Here is a 24874-nt window from a genome sequence, read left to right on the forward strand (position 1 = left end):
TAACAGCCTCATAGCTTGTATTTTATATACTCAATAATAAATATCAGACAGCTTTTCATAGATCATACGCGCTTGTGATTTTTCTGAAGTGGAAAAGATGCGACTTGAGAGTGAGAATAGAGGTCGAATATAGTCTGACTTCCATCTATTGTTAGCAATGATGGCTGGAGAATGGCTTGAACTTGAAAGTGATCCAGGTATTTTATTATTTATAATGATTTTTAATAGCGTAATCAAAGTTTGTTTTTTCTTTGTGATATCATAATGGTCCCACATATTGATAATTGTGCCACAATAAGTGAGTAACATGATGAGCGGCGAATATAATACGACGCAACGCCCGTGCATGACTGAAATGAAACAACAACAATATTGAGTTTCCATAGATTGACTTTCTCTAGATTTATGTTTTCTTCATGTAGTCTAGATCTAACCATTTTTTTTTAATGAATTATTATCCTTTACTCGTTGCTACACAAATGTCAACGGAAAAAGACAGCTGGGGGGTCTGGGCGTGGGCGCTGGGCATCTTTTCAATCTATGAAACGGGATCAGAGAAGTTATCATAATTCATAAATATACAAGTTAACCAAGAGGCAACACGCCATTAAAATGTATGTAAGTGTTTATAACACATGTTTTAATAGAATGCCGGTGAACTTGTAGACTAGTTGTACTAATGACGGTTTCTTGAAGTTGAAATGATGTCTGGGGCCAGTTTCTTGAAATCGTCCTGAGCTGAGTCTACTCTAAGTTCACGGCATCCCATAGAAACGTGTGTTAATTCTATAACACATGTTTCAATGGGATGCCCAAGAAGCCCCAAACGGGCCCTTGAACTCTTATTTAACTGTTACTTACAGTGTAAGTCTAAAAACTGTTAAGTAAATTGATCCAGTCATTTAGAGTCTAATCTTTAAAGTCTTTTAATAATTTATCTCATTTAATTTCCAGGTGTGTTCACTCTTCTTGTCCAAGAGTTTGGTAAGCTGATTTTCTATCTTGAACATCAATCAACCACATTACTTATTCGTCTGCTTCTATCTGACATCTAGTTCTGCATGGTCAATAATATTTAAACAAATTTCTGTTACATGTGAGGTGTTACAACAGGCGCGTACGCAGGGGGGGGGGTTTGGGGGGTTAAACCCCCCCCTTTGGAAATTTTTTGTGTGTAAACCCCCCTAAAAAAAACCTAAAACCCCCCCCTTTTGGATTTTTTTTTTTTTTTTTTTTTTTTTTTTTTTAATTATTAAAAAAAAAAAAAAAAAAAAAAAAAATTATTCCCATGGCCGACCTAAAAAAGGTGACCTTACCCCCCCCCCAACGGAGCAAAATGTCAAATTTCCAAATTTCGAGACCAAAAAAAAAAAAAAAAAGTGTCCTCTTACCCCCCCCCCCCCCCCCCCCGCTTATTCAGCGGCTGGCTGAGTCGTTGCGAAATTTTCGGACCGATTTATAAATGTTAAAACCCCCCCCTTGAAAAAATCCTGCGTACGCGCCTGTGTTACAATAACATGTATATATATCTGCACAACCTCAAAGTACGGAGATACACCAACAGCATGGTGGCCTGTACTTCAACAGAAGAAGTAGAATAAGTATTGAATTTAATTGAATTGAGACATTGTTCAATTGACATTGTAAAATTCAAAGCATAAAGATAGAATATGTAGGTATACACTATAGGTATAAAACATATTTCTTTACTTTATTATGAGTATTTTAAGTGATATATTATAATTGTCTAGTACATGTAGCACAATACTGCATACTGATTGAGAAAAACAGGACAAAACATGAATATCTTATACCACATTACTGACAAAATAGATAGCCATAAAATTGTCATTCATATACATGAGTAACAGAATCGTTGAATTATCAATCTTTAACATTCTTCTAAAAAATGATGAATGTTTGTATTTGAATTCAAAAGAGGAATAGGACTAAGAAGAGGAATGAAATGTATATAAGTACATGAGTGAATTCATATTTGTACCTTCCCTTTTCTATTGATTCTGTGATTTGATTTAAATACATGTAGAATTCAGCCTTAATGCTTTTTGACCAGTAGGTACTGGTTCTTATTTTACTTGACTGATTGCCATTGGCATTATAACTGTTCCAACCCCAAAAGAATTATCAAACATGATCCAGCTCTGAAATATGTGTGTTAAACTCTCATCGATTCTAGGAACAAAAGGTGTACAGGTTGAAGAGGTGTATGACCTTCAAAAGCCTATAGATGGACCGGTCTATGGATTCATCTTTCTCTTTAAATGGATTGAAGAACGTCGAGCGAGACGTAAGGTTCAGTCAATAGCGGATGATGCATACGTCACTAATCCAGGCCTGCTCAAAGACATGTTCTTTGCCCATCAGGTAAGCTCAGATCTAGTTGATAACAGTCGGGGGAAAAAAGATGATTTAATCGGTCAATTATTTTGTCTTTTGTATAGGGTATCTTATCATTACAAAATAGCAATTTATTTCATTATCTTTGATATACAGTCAAACCTGCTTTAGTGACCACCTGTCTACAACAAGCACATTTTTTGTTTCCCTTGAAAATGGTTTCTCATTGAAACATGTACTAAAGGAACCTGTCTACAAAGACCACTTTTTGTGTTTCCCTTGGGCGGTCGCTGTAGACAGGTTTGACTGTATATGGAATAATGTAGAGAAGCATATTCCAGTATCAATAATTGTAAATTAAAAGAAAAGAAAATGTTCCGGTTCTTATAAAACTGTTGCCACTCAATTTATTGAAATAGCATCTTTCATGAGAATATTTTGCCATCATAATCTGTAAGTTCTGAGTGGATGATACCTGCCCATTTCACTTTCCATTCCATTAATTGTGATCTACAATGTATTCCATTTGCTGAATTCAGATGGTACCAAATTCCTGTGCAACACATGCTCTACTCAGCATACTGCTCAACTGCCAAGACATTACCTTGGGGAAAACTCTTTCAAACTTCAAGGAGTTTACTAAAAACTTCAGCCCAGAGGTAAGAATTTATCCCTCCATCAGTCTGAAGTTTTAGAGTTTGTAAAAAGAATTGTAAGTGTTTAAGAAAATACTTTTAAGGTTGTTCACATATGTCTATTACCGGTAATCAAGTGTCTTATGAAATGTATACCTACACAGGTTTGCCTCCAGTCAATCATTTATGGTGCTCCTAGCTTAAAAGTGTGTCGGCCTATTAGTTCAGTTAACCTTATATTGATTTTCAAGTGCATGCTTTGAATAGAAATTAACAGTCTGTCTTTGGTCTTGGTAACTTAAAGGTATAAGTAACTTTGCCTCTGATTCTGAACAAAATTCTGGATTTAGCTTATGCTGCAATCATAATTATAAATCTTTAGGTCAGAAATGAATCACATGATTTTTACAAACCATTTGCATGTTTGTTTATCAAGATACATGTATTTATGATTGGAATTCAAAATTTCAAAACCGTTTTCCCAATGTGTTTTTTTTAACACTACAGTCTACTGGCCAAAATGAGTGGTAAAACCGGTCACTTTGAGGATTTTTACTTTTTGAAGCACAATTTGTTTTAGGGCTTCAAAATTACACCATATCACAGACACGTAATAACACGTAGAGGCATCTCATATTTGTAAAACTGGAAATATTGTTACACAATGCCTTTATTGAAACCAAATCCTGGATACATTCTTATTTGGTTTCCTACCTGCTAGGATCGTGGGGAAGCCATTGGGAATGTACCAGAGATAGCCCAAGCTCACAATGCCCATGCTCATCCAGAACCTCCAAGGTTACCAGAGAAAGCTACCGGAGGAATCACAAGAGCTAGAGAAACCTTCCATTTCGTCAGCTATGTCCCTATAGGAGGAAGGCTCTATGAGCTGGATGGACTCAAACGAGGCCCTCTGGATCATGGTAAGTTGACCTTCATTTACAAACTTTCTAGGATAAATTCTGTGTTTACTTTAAATTGTTAAGTTTTCCATGATGTATGATGTCATTAATGTCCAGATATGCCACATGCCAAATTTTACATTTACTGTGAAAGTGATATGTGTCATTTATGTGTCTTTGAACCAATGTTAAATTCCAAATTTCTTCATCTGAATGGAGATATTGCCACTGATTTCAATGAAAATTAATTATTAATTGGTATTTTGAGGGAATGTACATTAGAATATAGATATATAATTACGGTATATAATACTATTAAAAAAGACCTTTTTGAATGATGCTCTTCATAAGGCCAGAACTGTTTTTTGTTATTAACGAGCTAAGATGCTTGATTCTGATTGTAGGGCCTTGGGATGAAAAAGAAGAATGGACTGCTAAGTTCCAGAGAGTCATCGCTGATAGACTCGAGAATGAAGGGTAAGTGAATATTTTATATATTTTGGCTGTATAGTAGTCATCGTGAACTTCTCTCTTTTTCAGTTTTTATGATTTTTGAATACCAGAATAAGGTTATTATAGTTATGTGACACACATCCGACCATATAGTCATCAATCAGTAATTATCCATGGTTGTAGAGTAGGGCACCATATCAAATTAATTGATTATTCCCTTTTTCTTTTATGGTGTTTTTGTAATTTAAAAAAAAACTCTTTTTCTTTGAAAAAGATTTCATATTGTTTTAGTATATATTTCTTTAAATATAATTTTGTATTAGACAAGTGCACCGTGTCAAGCTGTTTACTTATTCCCTTTGTCTGTTATGGCGTTTTTTTAATTAAAGAATACCTCGTTCTCTTTGAAAATTATTTCATAGTAGTTTATATTTCTTTGAAAATAATTTGTATCTTTCATAACATTCCAGTGGTTCATCTGACATCAGGTTTAGTTTGATGGCTGTAGTAGCAGACAAGAAGATAGCCATAGAACAGAAGCTCTCTACACTCAGATCAAATAGAGAGATTCTACTGCAGACCCTCAATCAGGTAAATACATTACATCATAGATAACTTCCTTTTTCATTTCACATGGAAAAGTAACATTTCTGTTGACAAAATAATTATTTGATATACTTTATATCCCGGTAGACCATTTCACTTTGTCATTCTGATGATAAGTAAATCATTCATGAGAATGAAGCTACATGTAAGACGAGGAAACTTTGTGATTTGAAAATTTTGTTAAACATATTTTTATTTATGTGTGTGCATACCTGTGACTACGTGAAGGTGTGTTGCTGTTCCTGTCCACTCCCGTATTTTGTTTAAACTATTAGTTTTTGCATACGAATGCTTTCATGACATTGCCCCTTCTTATTTATGTGAACTTTTATCATTATATCGGCCTACTCGTACTTTAAGATCAAGCTCAAAATCATTATTTATTGTTCCTCCCACCTCAACAAAAACATACGGTGAACGTTCTTTTATGCACGCCTCCTCAGTCTTATGGAATTCACTTCCAGATTCCATGAGAAATCACAATAATTTGAACAAGTTTAAGGTTTCTCTTAAAACGTATTTATTCAATGTTAAAATTGTACACTCATGAACTCAGCGTCCAACACTACATGTACTTCTTTGTTTCTAAGTGGATTTTCTAATGTGTATGACTTTTTCTTGTAATTCTTTCTTTTCTATTTGAAGCGCATAGGGACATGCTATCCTGTAATGTGTTATGCGCTATAAAAGAACTGAGTATTATTATTATTATTATTATTAATGACAGCCTTTAACAATAAATTAATCAAAACACTTTCTTGATTCGCAAAATTTAGTGTTGTAATTTCAATGATTTTGCTAATCTGGACCACTTGAAGAAAAAAAATAAAAAATTTCTTGCACATAAGAATCTGCTTTTAGATTATTTAATTTGTGTTACATTGTATAAAGACACCCTGCTTTTTATTCAATCTAAGCAATAGAGCATTTTATGTGAATTCATTCTTACAACTATTACAAATTCTACTGGAACTGAACTGCTCTTTTTCCATGATATACAGCTTGTGGAGTCGACACAAAAACCTCCATCTGGGAAACTATCACTCAAGCTGTCCAGAGTGTTTGATGCAAGGTGTGACACAACCAAAGAGCACAGGGAATCGACATCAACTGAAAATCATCTAGGTGACTCTGCAAAGAACCTCCCAAACTTCACATCTCAGCACACATACAGACAACATGCAGAGGAGATCACTTCAGTCAAAAAGAAGAAAAAGAAAAAGAAGAAAAAGAAGAAGAAACATGTCCAGATGGATAAAGGTCCAAGCCCAACACCGGTGGTGTACAAGTAAGAGCTGATATCTAATCGATATCTTATCTTAAGTGTTACCTTGATGTCTTCAAACAAGATTTGGATGTTTGAATCTGAAGGATTAAAAGTTGTTTCAGTATTTCTACCATAATGGATTCTTATCATGTACATTACTTGTTCGGATAGAATGATCACGTAATCTATTATTCTATAATTATGGACATATGTTTGTTGCATCTGCTTATTATTTTATGTGACAATAAAGAAAATACATAAGGAATCAGAAACAGACAATTGAGCCAGTATAGATACCAACAAATAATAACCTTATAATGTCCCAGTTCCAGTGGTTGTATTACATAAAGTTCTTTTTACAAAAATATTAAATGTAAAATTTAATGACTGAATTACATATCTAATCATATTTAGTGAGTTCATTGGTAATTTTTGTGTTTTGCTCTACTTTTTTTATTTTTTAGATTACCAGCAGCCCTTGACAGTCACAACTATTGTAAATCTCCTCTGTCTTGTGATGAACAATCAATGTCAAGCCCCAATACAGACTCGGCAGAATCTGAGAGTGAGGAAGACAAGAGCTTGGACAAGGGTTCGGGCAAGAGTTTAAAGTCGTCTTTTCAAGAGGACCAAAATTTAAAGGCTGGACCAAGTGATACGCAGGAGCAAGGTGCTGAGGGGGCGGGTGAAATACCAGAGAGGGATGAGGGGAACGTGTGTCTAGTTGTGAAGACAGATAATAGTGATGCCGATGGAGGCAGTTGGACAGAGAGTGTGGAGATTGTTGACGTGGAGAATGTGACAGAGGCAAAGGTAGAAAGCACAAAGATGGAAGAATGTAAGAAGGAGGAGGAGGATATCATGAAGGGTGACACCAATGAAATGATGGATGCTCAAGAAAAGGACACCAAAGAAAATGAGAGTAATGAAGGTGAGAGCATCAAAGGGGATGTGGTTAATTCAGAGATTAAACCGGAGATTAAGTCGGAGATCAAACAGGGGATTAAACAAGAGATTAAATCAGAACCAAGTACTAGCAACAAGACGCTTCTGTCTTTCACAGCGAAGATTCCTCCAGATTTATGCCAACCGCTCACCATCCACACAGCGCCGGATCGCATCCCGTCTTCACCGTCGCCTAGCAACTACAGCACGGATACAGCTTCTGAGATGGGTAGTGCTTTCAACTCCCCTCTCATCAAGTCTGCTAATCAGTCTAGGTCGAGCAGTCCCACCACAAGCAAACTCAATAAGTTCCAGGCCTGGAAAGCCGGTGCTAGCGTGGATGAGAGGAATAAGTTGGAAGCTGCCATCGCCAAGATTGAAGATGAAAGGAAGCAGGCCATTATCGATGAGGGAGGGGAGATTGGAGGACTGGATATTGGAAGGTAAACTTGAGTGTATGAATGTAGAGATATTCATGTCTCTTGTGTATTCTATTTGAGGCAGTAATATCTAGTATCAGGCAGATATCATTCTATGAAGCAATCGTTTGTTGTTGTTGTCAAAATCATTCGTTCAGCTCTTCATCTCAAACTATAAATTCACACTCAAACTTTAATTGATAATAGACCATGTTCGACAATGACCTTCCTGTTTGGCCTAGAAATATTTATTGTCGCTTTCTTTCTAGGTCCTTCCATTTGCAAAATATTTCTTACCATTTACATTATGTCCCACAATCTCAAAACAGTCTTTGTTTAATTGGTCAACAATACATTGTCACTGTAAGTATGTGGAAGCTTCATATTATTAAAGTCTCTGTTCAAAGGGGAATAGACTGAAAGCAACCAAATATTTCAGAAATGACATATTTATTCATTTTCTCCCCTAAACAGGTTGAAGTCATTGAGAAAGAGACCGGGTATTGACTTTGATGATACTGACATCCAAGCTAAGAGACAGCTTTTCAACAAGGATGGATCAGGTGGGCGTGGCTCGGGCAAACGAGAAGCAGCTGTCTGGACGAAGATCAAGAAAGCTGCCCTCAAACAAGATGATACTCAGCACTTCACACCAGGGGTAAGATGCTTTAATGAACACTGTCTCCTTTTTATATATGGCTATGTGGCATGTATGTGATACTTGCTATTAAAAAATGAAATGTACTGTGTCCACAGATTTATTAGAGTGTTTCCGTCAATTATGCTCTCCTCAAGGATAAACTAAACACTTTAGGTCAACAATCGACCACGAATATATCATTCACTCTCACTTTCACCCATTATTATTACCTATTTTTATTTTTATCTTGATAAGTTTTATTGGTCACAAAACGAATGATTCACAGGATATGTGTTTTGCAGAAAATTAAATAAATAATCATATTGTTACCTATCGATCTTGGTCTGTCTGTCCTTCTCTTATCTTTATCTTATTTCTATTCTATTCTATATATTTTTTCTCTGTGCCATTCACCTACATATAGTTTTACTTTACATGATTCCTGTAAAAAAAAAAAATTAACCTTTTTGCAGGAGCTTCTCGATGTCTTGAAAGGAGTAGAGAGTGAAATCAGTGTGTATGAGCAGAGACTACAGGATGAACGGGAGAAGAGAAACAAGTACAAGGTAATTTTTAGAGACACAATTCGATAGTCTTGAAAGCACTCGTCTCATTTTAGATAGATTTGAAAAGTGATGAAAAGAATATCTAATTTCAAACTGCAAAGAAGGAGACCTGGGCCTTGTGTTATAAAAAGTTGTGATCGATCAATATCAATGGCAAGTTCTTCAATCAATCGCAAGTTTGCAGTCTCCTATCTCTTATGGACATGGTTGCGATTGATATCAATCACAAATAAGTTACGATTAATATCAACTCTTTTTAAGATGGGGGCCCTGCCTGTCAGTTCACAACATTTGCCTTGATACATCCTTGTGAAGCCAAAGAAGACGAAGTAGTAGTTTGTGTGTATCTCTGTTCTAATGGTGACACATGTTTTGTTGTTAGTTGTTGCCACTTCAGCAAAAATTAATAATCAACATTCTAAGTCTCTGCAATGTTGAAATATCATGAACTAGTACATGTGAAATTATATTTTCTGCAGATTGATGACAACCGACGGACCCACAACTATGATCCATTCATCTTCACATTCCTGTCTATGCTAGCTGAGCAGGGTAAACTAGCGCCGTTGGTAGAGAAACACACCCTCATCAAGCGAAGACAAGGTATCTCCTCACTAGGACGGCTGCAGAGGAACCGTAAACCCGATAGGAGGAGAAGGAAGAATCGATCGAGAGGTATCCGAAAGAAGTCGGGGAAGTACAAGTAATGTAATTTCGAAATAGATTACACAAAGCTGTTAAAGAAATGTGAGAATAACAGTGTGAATTTTTTATTATTAGATTAGACCTTAATCATACCACTGTAATGTAACATATTACCCAGTGCCATTGCTATACGGAATTTGGACAACTCAGTTTCAATTGGACAAAACATCACATGCTGTATTGTTGGGCAAGCACACAGCACAAATTTGTCCCATAAAACCAAATTGGCTGAAAATCTCTCCGTACAGATGACTGTGACATAAACCGATTGACATCTGAATTACTTGACATTTGCAATGGAGAAAAAGTAAATTTTATTTTTTGAAGGATTTTTTTTAAAAGCTTTCATTAGTAAACTTCTCCACTATTGTTGATGAAAATTGGTACCAATGCTAAACTTAAGACTTTCCTCTTTCATTTTCATGTGATCTATCAAATAATTTTGAATTTACCCCTCGATTAGCCCCAATTTGAAAATTATGACTTTGAAAGAATGCTCATGTTCATGTAGTATTTGAAATTCATTGTATTTTCTTGTATTCAGCCTGCACATATTATAGCACGGCAGTTTTCTATAACAAGAAGTTATATTGGCTGTTGAGATGTATTTGTGTTGGTAAAAATATTATGAAGTCAAGTGAAATCTAAATTTGTATGCTTGTAATAACGGCTAAAATGTCATACGTATCTATTTGAATGTATATGAGCAGTATTTACCAGGAGACTCTTATGTATAGAGTCTACTTTGCCCAAATAGAAATTATAATTATCAACACTACTCTTGTTTTTACACCACAAATTCACATGATTGAAAATGATGATGACATGTTAATGTTACAATCTGTTAGCATTTAATACTCACACATATCACTACAGCAGTCAGAATATGAATTGAACCTTTAAAAAAATCAACTAGATCATTTGAAGTGACTTTGAAATCTGTAAATTCATGATTGTTGTGTCTGTGCATTTGGATTATTGCAGCAGCTAATTAAGTGAATCATGCTTGTTGATTATCAAATGAAATATATGCGTATAAAAGCGAATTATTGGTTCATATTTGATGGTGTTATGGAAATATGTATACTAAACATATTTTGCCAGGTTTGATATGTAAGATATACTGGTATAGTAGATGTATTTACCTTGCACATATCATCAGCATGTCTCTGTGTTGGTCATACGATATTATTCAGTATGTGTATTCTCCAAAGATAAGATACATGACATTCATTGTTTCTTGACTGGAACAAAACTTAGCTCTTCTGGAATGAGTTCCTAGCAATGTACAGTAAATGCAAGAGGTAAGGGTTCAAAGGGAGGGAGGGGGAGGGAGGGGGGGGGGAATAGATCATTTTCTTCTCTCTTGTGGGCTGCAATAAATTTACTAGTCATAAATGGGCAAATCCAAGGTATTTATTATTAATGAAAGGATTACATTCAAAGATTTGAGTGAACCTGATGATAGTTTCAATTGACAGCCTAGCCTTGGATCAAACCACATGTCAAGTTCACTTGTGATGACAATTCATATTTTAGCATTCATTAACCGTTAACACACTTACTCGTAATTTATTTGCCCAAACAGTGGTATTGATGTTTTGTGAAACGAGTACTTCAACCTTTGTCTTTTGTCAATGCCCACTTGGTTATTATTTCTACATATAAATCCATTTTTAAATCCAATTTCACTTGATAGAAATAAATTATGTAAATAAAATAATGCATATATTATGTATTACATTTGAAAATTATAAGCTTTGTTTTATTGTTGTTTTTGTTCTTGTTTTCATTGTTAGCTCTTTCTTTAGCTTTTATTTTCTATTTTACTTTAAATTTTATTTTTCCTTCTTCTTCCTGTACAACATACATTAATTGTAAATAGTTTGAACTAAATGTAAATGCTTTGATATCATCTTCAGGAATTGATTTATAAGTTTGATTCAGATAATATTTCATATGAACAAATTTTATCAAACATTCCTTATGTTACATTAAAAAGTATCAGGAAGGGAGACTTACCATTTTGGTTGAGTGTATATTATGTGAAAAGGCACCATTTCGTTCAGAGCAATTATTTCCTGTGATAATCTCCTCTATCCTACTTCATTGCACCCAAGATATTATTCTTCATTTGTCTATCATAAGCATGCATTCTCTCTCTCTCCTCTCTCTCTCTCTCTCTCTCTCTCTCTCTCTCTCTCTCTCTACTTTCCCTTTGCCCCTCTCTCCCTTTGTCTATCTCCACATTTTTTCTTCTTTCTTTCTTTCAGATCATATGTACAATCTAAACTCATTCATCAAAATTGTGTTTTGTATAATGTAAAATTCTTTGATTCATTGTCTCACCATACCACAATACATATAACTCCAACATCAAGATAAATGGTTTTACATCATGTAAAGGATATATTTATTATCTACAAAGGGTAAAGAATGTATACAACTCTCATGATCAACTGTAAAATAAATTAAATCAATTTGTCCTTTCATAATTCTTTCATAAATAATTTTATCAAAATATTGATTTTTGTAACATGCAATTTAGCTACGATACGGAACAAACAAAACAAGAAAATACCCATGTACATTCAGTAAGAGACAGAAAACACAAACTCAAGGTAAAACTGTAGCATATTTTGGAATGTAAATATTAGCTTGTAATCTTTTGTTTTCATGGCTAATTTGGCAATTTATACTACTAATTATCAAGTTTACACATATGAAAAAATGGCTATGGGTTCACTAAAGAATCATTCTATTATATTATACAGTTGTATATCGATCCACACACACAACTATAAATACTACCAGTCGCATTATGACAGTAGAATTTCCTGCATATTAGTGATGTGCATCAAAAGAAAAAGTACAGGTTTATGAATTCTAAGAAGAAAATATTCAAGGTTGCTCCAAAAGTTGTATTTTTACAAAAATGTACAAACAGTTTATAGATGTAGACATCTTCTCTTTGATCATTAGTCATCAACTGTACACTGACAAATTACAAATTCTTCATTCTTACTTTTAACAAATAAATTAAATAGAATATTACCATTATCAATGAATTACAGTGCTTCTATAATGTTGATAGCAATTTTGAATATTTGATTGCAACTTGTGTAGCAGCAAAATTGAAGTATTTCCACAGCATGAGACATACATACATACATACAAACATACATGAGACAACTTACATCTTACAAACTTACAAACAGGGAGTATAAATTATGTAAAGAAGTATTCTACAAGTATGTCCAATTATTGGAAGCAGCATGTGCAATGCATAGAGTTGAAGATAATCAGCATTTTAAGAATATATTTCTATATAGATAAATTTATTTACATGATTGTGAATGTACTTAACTATTTACAACTAGATTTATTTGGTAACGCATATAATCATCATTTTAAAGTACAGTGCATACACTTCACATCTTATGATGTATCATACTGATAAATGTTTATATACAAATATATATATAGATTATAAAATGCACTAATTTACATCAATTATTTACAATGAGTATTAGAGAAATGTACAATGCTCTACATTCAGAAATGTACAATCCTATTGCATGAAATACAACAGTGAGAAAGAAAAATGAACACACTTTGTTGTAGAAATGAGAAGTAACGTCATATGGAGGGAAACTGACAATGGAAAAAGAACAGCGATGAATGACATTCCTTGATATTGTATATATCAAGTCTTGTTTATTTTGTTTACAGATTATAACAAAAACGTTCACATTTTGTTCTCATTTTCAGAAATATAATATTTGGTTCAATGACTTGTGAATTTGACCTTGGAAATAGAACTGAACTGAACTGAACTGAAGTACTTAATTCCATCTCTTGTTTTGCTCCCTAAGAAATAATATAAATCTTCTCTGCATCAATGAAATGCATTACATCCCTTGGTTTCATTTAAACTTTATGAAAATGCATACCAAATTAGCAAACATAAAGTACATATAAGACATATGTATTTGATAACATTCATTAATAGAAATCTTGCCATTGCAATACCCTCTCGACAGTTCATACTGAGTTGTCTTCTATGACTCTATTCTTTAAAGCTAAAGCTGGCATTCAATTTAAACTTTCAATTTTATAAAAAATAATGCAAAACAGAAGTACATTAACTACAAAATGTATTATCATGGACTTGCAGTTTATTGAATGTGGCTGATATACAATTATACTACAATTGTTGCGATTCCACGGACAAAATTAGAAAAAAAAGCATGATATATTTCCTGATGTATGTTTCCGAATCTAATGATGTAAAGTAAAGAAATGATGAACGTTGAATGAAGACTGACTTTTACACATGTATATTTACTTGACCTTTTCCATGATTCATTTTCAAAATATACCAAACCGAATCCAGTAAGCAGTAACATGTTCTGATAAACGTTTAATTCTCTAAATTCATTACTGATTAGGGAAATAATGAAATGCATCATATATTGGAAGGAATAAATTGTACAATAAGCTCCTTCCAGACAACACAAAATTGCTTTGAAACAGTCCTAGACACAATATTCTTGATTGTTTGCACTCGTTTTCAAAGTCTTCAAATAATTTTCTGCTATAACTTATACAGTTTTCTTCTGTAGTTTAACATTTTGTTTACTTTCATGAGTAAATCCATCATGTCAAACGGACAGAAAAGTGAAAGCAAATACATTATTGTAATATGTTTTAATAAATTCTTCAAAGTCAAGGAAGTTTAAGACGTATGATTCTGGATACCCACCACAACTGTATTTAGGCACTCTCATAACCAAACTCACAATCATTAGGCAAATATTTTTTCATTTCATATACTGAATGAATGATTACATTTATTTACCAGTTATGGGACGGACTGTTTACAAACAAAACAATTGCTAAGACACATAATTTTGCATAGCATTCCTGATACAAATGTCCACATTTGTTAAGCTACATTTTTGTCAAGGTGATATATTTTAGTTAAAACCAACATCAGAAAAAATAAATAGTAAAACACATGATGCCATGATAAGAAATGGTCATGCTTTCAAAAGTATTCCAGAGTGTCAAGTATATGATTTTAATAGAGGCCACATGCCTATTGATATAGTTATCATTCTGATAGAGCAAAGCTTAGACATCCTTGTCAAGTTGTCAAGCCAACCACATGGGCACACCTCTGTTGATCTAGTTCTCAAGCCAATTAGGTGGCCACACCCCTGTTGATCTAGTTGCCAAGCCAACCGCGTGGGTACACCTCTGTTGACCTAGTTGTCAAGCTGACAGAGCATGGCCACACCCCTATCGATCTACTTGTCAAGCGCAGCTGAAAGAGCAAAGCTACACCCTTGTTGATCTAGTTGTCAAGCCAACTGCATGGCCACACCCCTGTTTATCTAGTTGTCAAGCCGACAATATGGCACACCCCTTTTGATCTAGTTGTCAAGCTGATAGAGCAAAGCTACACCCTTGCTGATCTAGTTGTCAAGCCAACAATATGGCCAGTTGGCCGCACCCCTTTTGATCTAGTTATCAAGCCAACTGCGTGGGCACATCCCTGTTGTTCTAGTTGTCAAGCTGACAGAGCATGGCCACACCCATGTTGATCTAGTTGTCAAGCTGACAGAACATGGCCACACCCCTCTTGATCTAGTTGTCAATCTGACAGAGCATGGCCACACCTACTAATCTAGTTGTCTAGCTGACAGAGCATGGCCCTACCCCTATTGATCTAGTTGTCATGCTTACAAAGCATGGTCCCACTCCTGCTGATCTAGTTGTCAAGTTGACAGAGCATAGCTACACCCCTGTTGATCCAATGGTTAGGAGGATGAGATGATGGAAGCTGTATCTCAAAGACAAAGTTAGTGGAGTGTCCAGTGGTAGACAATGTTCCTCGTCGGACACTCGTCTTGTAAACTATAATAGAATAGAAAGGAAATACAGAAATTAAAGATTTGTTGGATGCTATGATCACGGAACATCAAAAACATTTTAATACACAAAGATCTTTCAAAACCTTCTATGTAAATTAGGGTTCTAGTTTGTATCAATAAATAACAAATAAGAGGACTTTGTTTGTCTCCCAAAGATGAGAAATATACATGTAAAAAAAAGTTATCAGAATCTTACCTGGACATGAATATGATGGTGTAGACTTTACATTGGACTTCTCAATAGGTTTGATCCATATCTAATGAATGTAAATTAAGGAAACTATACATAAACTCAATGAAATACACAATAAGCATGTTGAAACTAAATGTCTATTAATGTATCTACATTGCTTAATACTAGTATACCAAAGTAAAACCATTAATGCTCACCCTTTACATTATTTTAATTGGGAGCTAAAAGGTGAAGACCAGTTTTGGAAACGCACCCCTCTCAAAAAATGAAATGGAAGCTCTTATTACCAATCATGTGAAAGAATATTTTTTTAATAATATGTGATGATAAAAATTTTGCCGGGAAACCACCTACTAATTAATATACTTGGTAAATTATCATATCGATTCGGCCTGGATAGATATCATGTAGTCCCATATACATCTTTCTGTGTACAGTGCTTGTCACTTTACCAAGACTCGGCCAAATTTCTTATCATTTTGATGATTCCAGAACCTTGCAGTACACACTAATACTTATATGCTAGATGATCAACCTTTTCTGATCGATTCCACAACGTTTCTTTCACAATGCAATCGCATGACCAGAACTGGTATATACCTTTAAGAATGAAAGGAAGAAATTGTCAGTGTTTTTATTAAAGATACATAAAATATAATAAGCTTCTCTACTTTAATATCCTTATATCCTGGTAATTCAAACCTTTACAGAGATCTGTAACATTATTGATCATCTAGAATGTAAAATGACAATTCAAACTCAAAGGATACAATAGGTAGAGTATCATAGAGGATCTTGGGTTGTGATTCAGCAAGGACATGGGTTGGTCTATCCCAGCGAGCTCCTTCAATGAATAAACCAGTCACATATACTCCATCACCCTGTAAAAAAAAGTTATTGGAGTTCAGTTATTACAGCTTAATTACGTAGGACAAACAAGTCACATATACTCCATTACTCTGTAAAAAAAAAAACATCAATATGCATAATATTGGTAGAGCTACATGCAGTGACAAGCATTCCATCATCCTGCTAAAAAAATAACCATCTATCATGGCTCAGTGAAGTAGGAATAACTAAGATTGCAAGAGACTGAATTAAAATCCGAACCTGCCTTACAAAATTTGTTTAAATGTGAAATTATTGTTTTTAGAGAGAAGATATATCATGAACCCTGCATTATTTTTAAAATAGACTCTGCGAAACAAAAATAAGAATTACTGCCACAAGAGCAATTTGTAATTCACTTACTGGTTTAGAATCCATGTTACTCTCATTCTTCATGACCTCAAAGTCAAGCAGTAACTGATCGATTGGGATCTTGTATCGTCTAGCAAAGTTCTGCATGGTTCCAGTCAGGAAGGAATGTGTGAAGTAGAAACCTGATAGCCAGAAGACTGTAGGCATCCCATCACGTATCCAATCCTACAATTGAAAACAGAAAGGAGAGTCAGAATACATTAACAGTGATGACGCATGAATGTACGTGCATTTTGGAAGCAATGACTGATACCCTTACAAAATTACAAAATGTGAACAATGAGACAAAATTTAATCCAATATGTGAAGATATATTCATCCTTTATTTCAAATTTTAACCTGTTGCCTACGGGAAATGCAGAGCTGCCAACCTTGTGCGACCAAAAAAAGGAATCATGATGGCAAAAAAAGGAATTTCAAGCCAAAAAAAGGAATTCATAGAAACGAAAGTTACAACCACGCCCGACACACTTCCAATGCAGAAATGTTCATTCATCATGCTGTTTTTTCCATACAAGGAGGAATTTTTTTGGTGGTTATTTTGGTATTATCGGCATTTCATTCTTTTTGAGAATATTTTTCTTTTCAAGTATGTTTTAAATTTAGTTTTCTATTGAATTTGTGATCAAATCACCATTTTAGGGCAGTTGTTTGACGTGTGGTATGTAAAAAAATAAATAAATAAATAAATTTTAAAAAAAAAAATTTAAAAAAAAATTAAAAATTAAAAAAAAATTTAAAAACGTATTTTATGAAAAAAAACGTAATGCCGTAATTTGGAGGGAAAAACGGAGTAATTCCGGCAAAAACGGAATGGTTGGCAGCTCTGGAAATGGTTGGCTCCTATATTAACCCTATGGGAGTGAGAAAATTCACTAGTCAACAGGTTAATACTGGTTAAATAACTTTTTATTCATACAACTGCCGTTCTCAACCCATGTAATTTTGGAGGTAAAAATGTTCCACATTGTGGAAATATATGAAATCACATGTATGACATATACTAAATTCCTTGAATGTTCTCTATGATATCAGCCTAAGAAACAATAAATCATATAATATGTATACCGGTAGTTTGATCCTAAATATCATATAAAAAATGCATGAACGGGTATCAACTGCTTTACTTACTTTGAAGAACTGTAATCTTGCCAGAAGATCAGTGATGTAGCTACCAAGAGGTTTAAGAGACGGGTAAGACTTGGCTGCCCACATACCTGGTACCTAAGAAGGAGGAGTTTATCAAGAAAGAAAATTAATAATATGCAGAACAATTAATCAAATATTTCACAATATCACTAATTTGCTAGTTTACTGTCTGATTTCGCTTATTCTTTTCAACGACTGGGACAAAGAGGGTTTGAATTTGAAATCTTAATTATCAAAGCCCATTTAGTAACAGTCATTTCCACGCAGAATAACTGTATAATCATAAAACTATTGCTTTGCACAATACTGATAACAAACAAACACAATACCAAACAAAATGCATGCCACTGTTTTTTGTGGTACATACCTTTCCAACCATCATACTATCAAAGACATCTTCTAGCTCTGCAGACATGACAACCAATCCTTTCATGGCCTTGCGGATATCCTGAAGACTGGACCTGACTACCTCGATCAAGCGATTGAAACGGATTAACTCTTGCACCAGGACAGTATTCATCGACTCCTCATACAGCACAGGGTATTTTTTCTGCAGGAAAATGATCAAATATACAAAATTGTCACTCTCACAGGTTAAAAAAATATATTTAATGAATTCACCCCCCCCCCCCCATTTCAAACTTGATGTAGATGAATGGTCATACAATTAGCGCTGCTTCACCACATATAATTGTGTGCATATTTAATATGATTTTATAATCAATTACACTGCAGTGCATGGTGTATTGTTAAGTACAGGGTTTTTTTTTTCTTCACTAATATGAGCAATTCTCTGCAAAAAGTCACAAACTGTACTTAAATCTTTAGCAGTATTTAGTATTAACCCTACATTAATTCACTCTTTTTTCATCTTTTAATGGATTCAATCTTGCCTACAATATACTAACAGCAAATCAATTTAAATGATACCAAAACATATGTCTTTATTGGAGTATGAATTCCACTGGTTATATACGTATTAAAATACGTTTGTATCCCAGCCCGACGCTAACGCCCAGCCTTTGGCAAGACATTATTCTACATTTGCCACTCTCCACCCAGGTGTTAAATGGGTACCCGGTAGGATGCGAAAGTTAATGTAGTTTGCTCAGAATTGTGAGCGTCTGTAAAATGACGACTGCTCCCTAGGGAATAGAAAATGGGCATACATTGTGTGAAGGCAAGCCTGAATCCAATGACCAGGGTAATAACATATCTATAAAGCATTTAGAGACAGTGTTGATGTATTAAAGATGAAGTTGAGTTCTGGTCATGCGATTGCATTGTGAAAGAAACGTTGTGGAATCGACCAGAAAAGGTTGATCATCTAGCGTATAAGAATTTTTGTGTATTGCAAGGTTCTGGAATCATCAAAATGATAAGAAATTGGCCAAGTCTTGGTAAAGTTACAAACATTGTACATAGAAAGATGTATATGGGACTACACGAACACGTGGCGTAAAAAACCTACCCCCCGAGTTTTACGATGTACATGACATATTTAGAATATGAAGGCATTTGAAGAGCCATACTTTTCAGGGAACATGTCTCATCTGATGTTCTTCCACATTTGCATAATAAGAATGATAACGCTCACAAATTATTTTTCACCTCTTCCCAGAACTCAACCTTCTCTTTAAGCACTATATAAAAGTGGAATATTATTATAATTATCAAACAAAAACAAAACTCTCACCTGCACTTCCTCTAGGTTGTAGTTGGGAGGTATCTTGGATAAAATATCTGATGCCAGATCTTCAATGATTTGTTGAGATGACTTTTCCCCTCCTGATGCCTATAAATATATTAGGGAAAATATTGATTGTTTAATTCTAGTAATATTTTTTCCTCAACATCTTTAATGATGAATTAAATATTATTGTATAATTCACTGTATATTTATTGTTATTTTTATGTTTGTGGACCCCTTTGAAAATCAGCTGTGCTGAAAGGGCCATCCACCCTATGAGAGGAAATGAATAAATGAAGATGACGTCAACAATCATCACCATGGATACATATTGGTGTTTTGTCTTCATCCTCCAGTGGATGCTTCTTTATCCAAGCAATGTCTGACTTTGTTTCCTTGCACATTTCAAGCACATACATCCATTCCACTACTCTAACCTGAACAGATGTCAAAGTTTTTCCAATGCCATATGTTTTAAAATCCAGGATACAGAATTCAAATTATATATTATCTGGGGTTCAACACAGGCTAATAATACTTGTCTATTTAAAGTTGAAGTAACATTTGATCTCTTTAAAATTCTTGCCTGAGAAAAAGATGTTGCCTTGAAGTCATTTAGAGTGTCATTATACTCTTCCAATATATTGTTATGGTACAATATTGTTGTTTACTACTTGTTTAAACAAATGATCTTTCAATTCATAATAAGATATTCATATAGATGCTCAACATGAAGGCATACCTCACCTGTTATGATGCATTGAAGTAAAGTCAAAATATAAGTAATTAGAAACTAAATTACTCCAAGCACACACACACTAGCTACTGGTAAGGGTGATGATAAATAAGGTTTGATAAAAGAACCTTAATATATAAAATGAGAAGCCTGAGTTTGGCTTTGAAAAAGATGAGAAGTTTAATATATATAGATACCTTGATATTGATATAAGAAGTGTTCTTCTTTATCTTATTATGTTATATCAAGTGAAATTCAATTTGAGTACATATGCATGATAATAAGATTGTATTGAAATAACCTAGCATGCAATATATAAATATGAAACATTATTCTATTCAAAGAAGTAGAAGTAGAAATGACAATATCTTCTATGCAGATAGAAACCATGCTTAAATAAAGCAGAAATATGATTCTAAATATCTGAACTAAGAAATTTTACAAATGTTAGTGTGACGTGCACTGAAAACATGCATATATAGGTACTCTATGCTATGTACCTTCTTCATATTGTTAAAAAACACACAGAACATAGTTTGTAAGCCTTCCATGGCTAATTCTAATAAGTCTGAAATTATCTCAGAATTGAAAAACTAAATGCCTTTCATTATATATATCATGCAATGAAATCACACCATGCTATATTGTATGTTAATCAAGGCTTCATACTCAGTTTGAAAGATGATATGGTGCAAGGCCATATTACAAAGGTATACACACCTTACAACTAAAAAGTGTTTATGACTGGACTTTGATATAGAATTTCACACTTGCAAAATTGTGTCTAGATATTTTAAGCTCTCCCATTGTTTTAAAAGCAAAGTCAGCTACTAATTCATGGTCAGTCAGATCACTCTAGATCCGAACTGATTAGACCTTCAAACTAGAAAGTTGAAAAAAGTGATCCTGAAAATATGACATTACAAATACATCATCCCATTCCAATTTCTATTTTCAAAGCCAGTCATATTCAGTGGTTAAGATGTACAGAGGCCTATTATTTGTAAGATATATTAATCCTTTGCCTATAGGAACCTGGTTGTCCCTGTACAAAGTTCAATAGAAATGACAGAATTCAGTAATCAAAGGGTTTATATAGGATTTCTACTGAATTTGTTTTTATCCACAGTGTTGGATAGATCCATCTGACCCTCTGATCAAAGAGTAAGACAGATGAACATAATGGTTTTATAATCCTTTCTTTATTAAAAAAGTGCAATGGCAGGATAAAATGATCTAGTTTGTTTGCAGTTGCTTTGTCTGGCTTTGCAAATACAATGCCGCTGACATTTAATCTAACATTATTTGAGTAAATGAGCTTTGCACCTCTATGCACATACTACATGATTTTAAAAATGACCCATAGTACCTTTTACTTCATGATTTTCGGATCTATCAAGTGTGATTTTAGATATACATTGTACTCTGTACATGTACCAACAATTAAACTGAATATTGTATGAAATATCAATTATGAAATTACACAACTAATGCTGCATTTGAATAAAAATTATTGAATGTTGATGCAAGTGGATATATTTGATATGGTGGAATAAATATGAATGAAATGATTTTCGAGATGCACTGTACACGTACCAACAATTAAACTGAATATTGGTTATGATATCAATTATGAAAATACACGAATAATGCTGCATTTGACTGAATATAACTGAATATCGATGCATGTGGATATATTAAATGTGGTGGAATGACTATAAATGAAATGTCTAAACGACAAGTACAGTGACGATGACGACGATAATACTCCACTAACAAACTCACTTTCTTCTTTCTTTTTCTATTTTGCACCACCGAAGCCTGCAAAGAAATGTTCTTCCTTGCGTTAGTTTAATGTCTTACGGAAACAGCAATTGGACTTGTAAACTTGTAACAACAAAATATCTGTGAAACTAACATGTAATGAGCTGGAGCTTCAAAGATGAAACAATTATTATAATATGGATGTCTCAGTTTTACACCTCCTCTCAAAGTACCGTTACCCTGCTTTCTAAATTTAAAACTGGGCCCTGTTTCATAAAACTTGTTATCAACAATGATAGAGTTCCACAGATCTATCATAAATCTGCTCAGAGCCAATCAACTGCAAATATTTCAGTAGCTTATAAAAACTATTTTTTCTTGCTATTGATAACAAGTTTTATGAAACAGGGCAAGATGCATAGAAATAGTTGCAGTAATTAGATTGGTTATCAGAACTCAATATCATGCACGTGCTAGAAATGAAAAAGGATTAAACACACTGCAAACCTGCCTTTAAACTATACTACCACAATAGTAAAACAGATATTTATGACAGGCAGTTTGCCTGCATTAAATCATAGTGTCGTGTAGTGCAATCAATTGCTGTTAAATTAATGTCAAATTAATGTTAAATTGAAAAAAAGAAAAAATTGCAAAAATCCTGATTGTATACCTCTCCAGACTGCATAAACATTTAAAGCAATTAGAGAAATTTGAAGAAAACAGAAAAAAGGAAAAAAAAATAAGTATGCCTCAAAATTATGATGATCAACCAACTTTCTCAATGAGAGTTTTACATAGCAACAAGCAATTTAGAAATGAGAGTCTGGATGTGATCATTAACTTATCTGTAGGCTACATTTTCTCATCTTTTTAAAGTTTACGTCATAAGCACACAAAAAACTAACCCTGCTTATGTAGACATATTGGTTTTGCATACAGTGAGCACCAGAGCATACAAAGATATATTGCAATCAATGTCGTCAAAGTAAAATGAATTTTTGATACCACAATGTTTAATATTTCACTTTGCAATTTGTTTTTAGCTAAAAACATGAGATGCAAGAAATGTTATGAATATACAAATTGTCATTTTTGGTGAACTTCAAAAAAAATATCTTAATCATTTAAAAAGCATATCATGAGTTAACTCAAAAATTTAACAACTTTAAAATGAATTATTTGTATTTTTTCCTTTCACATTATGTTTTTCTGATGACTTGCAGATGGGCACATTTCTTTTGCATTGAATGCTTTGTTAATTTGCTTCTTTTCCCTTTTTTTTTTTTTTTTTTTGCCATTTGTACCATTTTTCTAAAATGATTTTTTTCCCTTCCAAACAGGGATGGTTTATGATGAATAATGGCATACCTGTCGAGGCAGTGTAAGAAGAATTCCATCAAACAGTTGTTGAGTTTCCTTCTGATCCTTGGTAATGTCTGCATTCTCATGAAGACCAAATACCTGTAAACAAAAATATTTACATGTTCGTAAAGCATCTTGCAAATATATGCATCCTTTTCTACACACAATATTTGTACACACATATGCCAATACTACCCACTGTATCACAGCAACTGAAAACAAATTACTACTGCCCAGACAGCTAACCAAAATTTCTTGTTGGTTTATAGTCAAAATAGTAGTCTAGCTGATAAGCTGGTTAATTTTGAATCTTAATGGTTTATTTCACTTATAATCAATTCTTTCTTAGATCAATACTAAAGTCTAGGTATGCCTGCTGAACTCCACTATCAATATGAATAGTCACATATCAACAAGTTGTATACTATTTTTTCTACAATCTATATCAAATTAAATGTGCATACCTCACTGTAAACTGTTAGAACTTACTCATCATAAATTTTTCTTAAGAATATGATTTTTCTACCACAGCCCCATTCCTGTTTGAATTTAAAGCAGGAAGTCTTCTCAAAATGAATTCTACAAAGCTTAAATCCACTGAGATTTGCATTCAAACATGCTTTAAGGTTCCACTGTGGACTATAAAGTAAGTTTGCATAAGCGTATATTGCCAGTCCATTGGACATGATGCAATTAATGCACATACATGAATTACCATTGACAAAGATTCAAACAACGTTGAGATAAACTTCCAATATGAATTCCAGCCATAATAATTTATATTGTGATGTATAAAGACAAAAAAAAAAAAAAAAAAATCAATGATATGGTATGTACCCTCCCATGCCATAAGTATTGCAACATGATGAAATTCGTTAAATTTGTGGTTAAATTTGTGTAGATGGGAACATTGATAACGCCAAATATCGAGATATTCTGGACGCCCACTTGTTTCCATCCATTGCTAACATCTTTGGCAACGCGCAACACCCGTTCGTCTTCCAGGATGACAACGCACCGGCACACAGGGCAGCCAGGATGGACCAATGGTATGACGAAACTGGCGTCAACAGGGTGCAGTGGCCGGCGCAATCACCAGATGCTAACCCGATAGAGAATCTGTGGGATGACATCAAGAGAGCCAACACCAAAGACCGACCAACCACGAGGGAAGGTTTGGTCCGCTCTATCTTCAGGGCCTGGGGCAGCATCACCCAAGAAAGATTGCAAGGACTCTACGCGACGATGCCAAGAAGGATGCGCGCCATCATTAGAAGGCGAG

At 34.1% G+C, this 24874-nt stretch overlaps 2 protein-coding genes across 2 annotated transcripts in view; one reads left to right on the forward strand and one right to left on the reverse strand.

The window, feature by feature from the left end:
- Positions 1-56: 56 nt before the first annotated feature.
- LOC588864 (ubiquitin carboxyl-terminal hydrolase BAP1) lies at positions 57-10831 on the forward strand. The gene is made up of 12 exons (XM_011669800.2): positions 57-197; positions 955-984; positions 2198-2385; positions 2898-3017; positions 3715-3916; positions 4300-4372; positions 4819-4939; positions 5956-6242; positions 6686-7609; positions 8060-8243; positions 8699-8791; positions 9271-10831. Exons 1-12 carry the CDS (start codon positions 158-160, stop codon positions 9496-9498), a joined length of 2490 nt encoding a protein of 829 aa, XP_011668102.1. The 5' UTR covers positions 57-157; the 3' UTR covers positions 9499-10831.
- Positions 10832-14657: 3826 nt separating this feature from the next.
- The window catches only part of LOC587136 (dynein heavy chain 3, axonemal), a 90077-nt gene continuing 79860 nt past the window's right edge, over positions 14658-24874 (reverse strand). Inside the window, exons 78-86 of the mRNA XM_030982799.1 lie at positions 23599-23691; positions 22901-22909; positions 19734-19832; positions 18405-18587; positions 18020-18112; positions 16880-17053; positions 16399-16509; positions 15632-15692; positions 14658-15418 (exon numbers count right to left, since the gene is read on the reverse strand). Coding sequence (XP_030838659.1) covers positions 15273-15418; positions 15632-15692; positions 16399-16509; positions 16880-17053; positions 18020-18112; positions 18405-18587; positions 19734-19832; positions 22901-22909; positions 23599-23691 — 969 coding nt within the window. The 3' untranslated portion in view covers positions 14658-15272. The remainder of the gene's footprint in view (positions 15419-15631; positions 15693-16398; positions 16510-16879; positions 17054-18019; positions 18113-18404; positions 18588-19733; positions 19833-22900; positions 22910-23598; positions 23692-24874) is intronic.

This window comes from Strongylocentrotus purpuratus, unplaced genomic scaffold (genome assembly GCF_000002235.5).
Source record: "Strongylocentrotus purpuratus isolate Spur 01 unplaced genomic scaffold, Spur_5.0 spur5_contig_827, whole genome shotgun sequence".
NCBI lineage: Eukaryota > Metazoa > Echinodermata > Echinoidea > Camarodonta > Strongylocentrotidae > Strongylocentrotus > Strongylocentrotus purpuratus.